The 7,711-nt window shown below is 44.9% G+C and overlaps 1 protein-coding gene across 1 annotated transcript in view; it reads left to right on the top strand.

Annotated features, from left to right (window-relative positions):
- The first annotated feature begins 2,886 nt into the window (after positions 1-2,886).
- The window catches only part of SLC25A12 (solute carrier family 25 member 12), a 49,773-nt gene continuing 44,948 nt past the window's right edge, over positions 2,887-7,711 (top strand). The window contains exons 1-2 of the mRNA XM_054070143.1: positions 2,887-2,960; positions 3,279-3,332. Coding sequence (XP_053926118.1) covers positions 2,949-2,960; positions 3,279-3,332 — 66 coding nt within the window. The 5' untranslated portion in view covers positions 2,887-2,948. The remainder of the gene's footprint in view (positions 2,961-3,278; positions 3,333-7,711) is intronic.

The raw sequence follows: 7,711 nt of genomic DNA, 5'->3' as shown, positions 1-7,711 counted from the left end.
CGCCGAGGGAAGGCGGGGCTATGCAAACAACTTGCCGCGCCCATTGACTGCTGAAAGGCTCGCGGCAACTCGTTTGCATAGCCCCGCCCACTCCGGCAACAGGCTCTAGGCTGATCTGGTTGTGTCCGTGCGCATGCGCAGCGTGCCCTGCGGCGGGTCCCGGCCCCGGGGTTGGAGGTGAGGGGGCAGCTCGACCCGGCGCGGTCTTGGGCTAAACCGAATCGTAGCCCCTTGGGAGGGGCCTAAAACACAGCATCGTCCCTGAGCAGGCCGTGCGGGTCCTGCTTCGCAGAGAGCTCGGGGCTCAGCGGCGATCTGGCACTGAGCGGGGTGAAAGCGGAGCTTCAGCAAAGGGCTGTTAAAAGTGAAATTGTTTAATTAAACTATTAGGGTATATAAATTCAACAAAGTGTGAAGCTCTTCTTTACAAAAATACAGTATATGTAACTTTGCTGTGACAATGTAACTTCTGCAATTTGTTTTGCTTATTTCTACTCAAGATAAGCAAGTTGTGTACTTTGCTTGCCTTATATGGAGAGTGTACGTGATTATTGCTACTCAAGATAAAGAGAGACTCTCAGCAAAATACAAGGAAAGCTTCTTAGTGGAATACAAGGTGCACACGGAAGATATGCAAGAAAAACAAGAAAAATGGACTATATAAAGGACTGCATATACGCTGAAGAGTGTGGCAGCAGTGGAGTGGAGATTTATCCCGTCACTCTGTCACCCAGCGCTGCTTTTGCTCACTTTCCACTTGCTTAATTATTAATAAAAAGGACTGATTGAAATTATTCGGCGTCCAGTCCAACGTTTATTACAGGGCGAAGCTGTACGCTGAGCCACCGGCCGTCGCCACTGGGAGGGCTGAGGGCATCCCTTCTTTTAAAGGGGTTAACCTGTTTTTCTTTTTAGAAACAAACAAACAAAAACACACAAACAAAAAAAAACCCAAACAACCCCCAACCCAACCAACAAACAAAAAAACGCCAAAACAAAACAAAAGAACCCCCAAACAAACAAAAAACGCCAAACAGGTTGCCCAGGGAAGCTGTGGCTGCCCCATCCCTGAGGGTGTTCAAGGACAGGTTGGATGGGGCCTTGAGCAGCCTGCTCTGGTGGGAGGTGTCCCTACCCAGGGCAGGGGGGTTGGAATGGAATGAAGGATGTTGAGGTTCTGGAGAGTGTCCAGAGAAGAGCAACAAAGCTGGTGAAGGGGCTGGAAAACAAGTCTTATGAGGAGCGGCTGAGGGAACTGGGGTTGTTTAGCCTGGAGAAGAGGAGGCTGAGGGGAGACCTTATTGCTCTCTACAAGTACCTGAAAGGAGGTTGTAGAGAGGTGGGTGTTGGCCTCTTCTCCCAAGTGACAGGGGACAGGACAAAGGGGAATGGCCTCAAGCTGTGCCACAGGAGGTTCAGACTGTATATCAGGAAAAAAATTTTCACAGAAAGGGTCATTGGGCACTGGCAGAGGCTGCCCAGGGAGGGGGTGGAGTCACCTTCCCTGGAGGTGTTTAAAAGATGGGTAGATGAGGTGCTCTGGGACTTGGTTTAATGGCAGATAGGAATGGGTGGACTTGATGATCCAAGAGGCCTTTTCCAACCTGGTGATTCTATGATTATATGATCTTTAAGGTCCTTTCCAACTCAAACTATTCTATGATTCTAAGGGTCTGCTTTCTGGTCCACATGGTTACCCTGCAAGCAGCGTGCATGTGGACCGGCTGATGAAGACCGTATAGTGGTCAAATGCTCACCAAACAGGCAAGTTTCCAGCAAAACTGTTTCTTCTGTCAGTTGACATGAGGCGCATGCGCAGTGTGTGAACTCCCAAGTTGTCTTCAGGAAGTCTCTGCTGACTGTGGCCAAACAAAGTTCTGCTTTCTAGAGAAAGTTAGTTGTTTTAAACTGAGCCTGTTACAAACTCCCACCTGCTATGTTGCATGTTTGTACCTCACTATGCTGCCTGAGGTATAACAGATGTCTTCCTTTTAACGTTTTCTGGTGTCATGTAACAAAAGAGATTTTGTTGGGCCCTTGAAATAGCACAGCAAGACAAATCACGCGTTGTTATTATTATTATTTAAGACAGGTTTCATAAGCATTTTCTGCTATCGAACTGGCCAAACAAGAGTATGAATGCATAGACTCACAGAATGGTTTGGATTAGAAGGGGCCTTACAGATCATCCCTGTTCCAAATCCCATTGGATTAGGTTGCCCAAGGCCCCATCCAATTTCTCCTTCCTCGAGGCCATGGCCTGCATGGTTTTTGTTTTAAGGTGACACAGTATGCTCTGCTGCTGAAGTGCTACCACAGTCAGCCCGAAGCCACCGAATTCCTGCCAGACTTGGTTACTTTGTGCTGAATTCCGGCCAGAATTGGTTAGTTTGTGCCTCTTTCTCCCGTAGAAACACGGTGCTGCTGCAGGAACGCGGGTCCCGAGCAGGTCCAGCGCTGGCACCAGCAGGTGCGGCTCTGCTGGCCCGAAGGCAGCGCCTGCGTCTGCTGAGCCACCACCGAGTTGGAGCCGCACTTCCAGCAGCTCAGCTCCGCTCCGGTGAGGCGCTGCCCGCAGCCCCGGGGCCAAACCGCACCTTGTAAGTGGGGACACCGACACCCCCCGCCCGTGACGGGAGGTTCAGAATAGACGTTAATAAACATTTCTCCACCGAGAGGGCTGTCAGGCTTAGGAACCAGCTGCCCGGGGAGGCGCTTGCGTGCCCATCCCTGGAGGTGCTACAAGACGAGGCGCTCGGGGGTGCGTTCCGCGGCGGGCAGGTGCGCTCCGACTCGCTCCCAAAGGTCTTTTCCAACCGAACGAGCGTCCGTCCCCGTGGCCCCGCGCTGGGCTCGGCAAGGCGGGCGGGGCCGGGCGCTCGCCCCGGGGCGGCGGCTGCTGCGGCGGCGCGGCGGGGGGGCGGCTCCTCCTCCTCGCCGGGCGCAGCATGGCGGTCAAGGTGACTCTCCCCCTCCGCTGCTTCTCGCACCAGGAGGCGGGCGGACCCGCCGCCTTGCCGGCGCGGCCGGGGCACAGGCGGGCGGCGGGGGAGGCGGCCGGGCAGGGGCTTCGCGGGGGCTGCGAGTGCGCGGAGGGGCTGCGGGTGCCGTGGAGCTGCGGAGGGGCGGCGGGTTCGGAGGGGCGGCGGGGCTGCAGGTGCGCGGGCAGCCCGCGGGGTGACAGCTGTCAGCGGCCCCGGCGGGGCCCGCTCGGGGCTGGGTGCGGGACCCTGCGGGGCGGCCCGCCGAGCCGGGCGTTAATCTGCCTCTGTTCGCAGGTGCACTCGACCAAAAGGGCGGACCCTGCTGAGCTGCGAAGTATTTTTCTGCAGGTAAAACCCCGTGTCTGACGCTGTCCGAATGACAGATGCTCAGTTTTTACTCATTTTTCCCCTTTCCGGCAGTTTGCCGTGGCATCGCATGCGTGTTGTGCTTGTGGGATGCTTAAAAGTTCGCTTTGCAGACAGTGTGTTTCTGCAGAGGGCCGTCAGGTGCTGAGCAGAAGCTGCTCCTGGTGCAAATCGCAATTAACCAGTTCCAAATTACAATCTTAAATGGTTTTCTGATGTATTTTCTAATTTTCTCTAAAGCAAACAGTTATAACCACGACTAAGTACTGTTATTTTTTCAATGCGCTTTTGAAAGGTTCTAAAAAATTCTTCTTCCCTGACTCTGTATGTCGTCCTCAAGGTTCATGTGTGTTCCTCCTACAGATGGATGGACAACTGGCAATGTTTTTAGAACATAACACTGATTTCTTAAAGCAGATGTATTTAATAATATTATCCCTTGCAGGGCCTTAGAATTAACATATCTAAATAGGTGCATGAAGCTTTCTCCACTGGCCTCGGATACAGGGACGTATGATCCATTCAGTCTTGAAACTTGGATAATAAGCTATGAATCAGACAGATGGGATAAGAACAACAGCTATAGCTTAGGTCCATGATTGGGCCAATGATATTTCTAAAATCACTAAATTACCCTTTTCCTTTTCCCTTTGTATTGAGTTATCACACAGAATATCAAGAAGCTTTTCTCTATGAAAAAGGAAAGACTATAATATTAAGTATTAATACAGCTAATACTATAAATAATAAAATCTGTTATTTCATCTTTGACATGTATGTTTTGGTCCTACCATATTATCTAAAGTTTCTACATATGGTAAATAGGCAGGGTTATGTTTTGGCCTGAGAGGGTGAAATTACATACGCTATCCAGCTTGAACATGTGACTTCCAGTCAGTAGAAGTGCTTTCTTCTGGAAATAAGTAATTGTTTGAAGTCCTTGATTTTGATCATACAGGGAAAAGTGGAGAGAAAGAACATCGGCCAACTGGATCTTGAAACTGTCTCTGACAACATGAGTTTTGTTGACCTAAAAAGCAGCCAGTCTGATTTTAAAACAGCTTTTTGGTCTTCTCTGTGTCTATCTTACAGTCTTCAAAGAAACATGCAAATTAAGTTGTGGATTATTTTGTACTCTGAGGAGGAATGAAAAACACAAAAGCTCTTCTGTCTCTTCAGTATGTGAGATTTGGAGTAGGAAAAGACAAACATCGCAGACACTTCTGGCATAGAAGGAGAGTTTATATTTCTTTTGGATTATATTTGATTCCAACTGAGTTTGAAATGGTGGCTTTTGTTTGATAGGTAGCAGGCAAACTTAGCAGGCAAAACCCCATTCTTTCCAAGACTAAATTGCAGAGTCTTGTTACGAAATACTGCTAGTGTTGCACACACCAGGGGTCAGATATGTTGTGCTCTTTGCAGAGGCTGCCAGCCTGTTCAGAGAGCTTCAGCTAAAGGGCGTGCATTCCTTCCTAAATTTGGCTTCTCTTGGAAATGGATGCAAGGGAAGATGTGACTCTAGGCCTCTTCGTCATCCACCTTATTCATAGAGAGCATACTTAAATTTCCTTCTGTTCCTGCGGATCCTCTGCTGTGATACTTGTCCTCTGTTCATCCATTTTAGTTGTATCTTAATAGATGCTTGATATATACCTTTCTCTTAGATTTTCTGAACTTTGCTATATGTTTATTTTTATTATTTTAAATTGTTAAAAGTCTTAAGCTTGACTTGTATTAAAAATATGTGCTATTATTTCTCCTGTAACTGGGAAATGCAGGCATTGAAATTCCATGTTTGTACAAATAAGTTACCTCTCAGGTTTTGCTGACCACTAATGTCAGTAACAGCCATAAAGCACAAAATAACTTTTTTACCCTTCAGTGAAATTCTATCTAGAACAGAAGTTACTACATGTCTTAGTGAGACCTCATTCTTTTTTCTTTTCAAGATGCAGTCAGCCCTTGGGGAATAAGTGGAACCTGCACCAGCAAGGTGGAGAAAGAGGCAAAAACGATTTTCCAATTTTAATACAGGAACCCACCCCCCCCAAAAAAAAATGTCCTGAATCTCTTATTTGTAGCTTAGCTTAATTAAAATAAACACAGTAAAGATTAGGAGTACCCATAGGTCTCTTTTGTTTTGAAACTTATTTCTCTTTCCAGACAAATTAACTAGGCTAGAAAACTCATTTAAATTGGAAATTAACCAGTTTTTCAAAATAAGCATTGTTTCTGGAAGTATGGCCACACCTAGCACTATATTGTACAAATAGAGTAGGATTTGCCTGTGTTGATGTTATGTGTTTTGTTTTAAAAAAGGAGGTCTCATGCAAATTCATGAAGTCCTTACCTGAGACAGTCTATAAATGTAGACTGAAAATTCTGTGTTATAAAGTAATATAATTAAAGACCGAGTAAAAGACATGCCTTAAGTTTTATACGAAAATTAAGATATAATTTACATTGCCTATTTTGTGCTAAAAGATTCTTGACTGAAGTTATATGGTGAAGAGATAACTTGAGGACACATGTAAATACATGCTGAAAGAGAATAGCCCAGCTACTTTGTCAGGCCTTAATTTGTTGGCTCACTGCCAAACTCTTTCAAAATACCATGACCTTCTCATATCGAGTTCAATGTATCTGTCAGTTAATTATATTTGTCTCAACATTTTTTTTAACAAAATTTACCACCCAGAGTTTTTGTTGTAAACCAGTTCACTGTTTGTAATAAACTCGGATAAATGGGTGTCTGAGGAATAGACAGTGATGACGTTTAGGTTTTGACTGTCTCTGATATGCACTCTACTGTCATACAGTTGAATTCTGTTATTCGTGAGGATATCCTCAATACTCTGTGTGTTTGATAGTCCTTCATACATAAAACTTTCTTTGGAGTGCATGTCTTGCAGCCGAATCGTGCTTCAGAATGCATTTTTTAGTCACTTGTGTATACAATTGAGAAGAGAACCTTTCTGAGCTGATTCAATGAAGCCACAATTTCATTATCTTGTCATGTTGGCAGCAGTGCTGAATTAAAGGATTCCTGTCCACTGCTTTGTGTTCCTATTTTTGTGGAAATAATATATTCTAATTTTGCATTAGTTCAATAATCTGATTACAGTGCAGTCTTGCAAACAGCTGTCATCACAGCTGTAGGGTGAAAGAGGGAGAGGTGCTGAGGTGATGTGAAGGACTGGTGCTGTGGAAGAGCTAAAGGAGATGCTTAAGCAAGCATCGACTCTGATGCAAGCTCCTTTTCACTGAAATAGTGTCCTGACTGAATTGACTGGGTTGCATACAGCTGAAAAAAGCATGAGGTGTGAATTATCTCCTTTATTGTAATAGGGTATTACACCTTAACGGGTATTGCGTGTAGATCTTGGTGTTGTTATTCTATTTCCAGTGGGCCCCTGGCAAAGTGAGGGCCCATTTTGTAACTCTTTTACACAAAGCCGTGTCAACCAATCCAAGATACTGCAGCATATAGTGGAAAAGTTACAAATTACAGATAAAGCCATTAATTGAAGTTTGAATTCACTATCATAGATGTTGCAGTATAGGTCTTGTGGGGGGCAGTGCCTTTTATTTTTCTGCAGAGAATGCTTATGAAGTCATCTTTTAATGACTAGAACCTAATAAAAACTGTGTAGTTTTGTAATTTCACTTTGTCAGAATGAACACAGTTCATTTGTATGTTTAAAGGTCTGCGTCTAAATCATTGCATGTACAAGTGGCCTATACAGCAGAGACTGAAGAGAAGAGGTGGATTTTCAGCTATCAAATAAGTTTGCATACAGGTTTTGTGAGCAAAAATGTTGAGAAACAAACTCCGTCATCAAACTGGATTGGGGGACAGTAGTTTAGGGAACCATAAATCTTTTGTGAGATACTTCCCTGTGTTCCAGGATGCAAACATAGTTTAACTTTGCAATCTGAAAACTTAGGTTTTATTTCTAAGATTACTGACATATCGTAAGTAAACTACAAGGAATTTTTTCTGCAACTCTACTGCCACCTTGAAACAAGATCTGAAGGGTATGAACTTCCACAATACATTTCCCTTTTGTTCATCAATTGTGGTGCTTTCTACTCCTACCTCTTCATGTTCTTGCTTGGAGATTGGTATTACTCAGCATAACTAGACAACTGAGGACATGGAATTTACTTCATGCTACAAAGTTCACTTCTAATTTGAAGTTGACCTGTAGACAAGAACCAGTGATTAACGATTTAAGACAGGAAAGTGATCAGTAAGAATATGGATACCCACTGTGGCAGTTGTCTTGGTTTACAAGTGGTTATGTTATGTTTAGTTAATTTTATCAGTATTTAAATTCTGTACTTTAAAAATTACC

The sequence above is a fragment of the Cuculus canorus genome, chromosome 6 (genome assembly GCF_017976375.1).
Source record: "Cuculus canorus isolate bCucCan1 chromosome 6, bCucCan1.pri, whole genome shotgun sequence".
NCBI classification, from domain to species: Eukaryota; Metazoa; Chordata; class Aves; order Cuculiformes; family Cuculidae; genus Cuculus; species Cuculus canorus.
The sequence above is the reverse complement of the archived record's forward strand: the minus strand, read 5'-3'. Positions and strand labels throughout refer to the sequence as shown.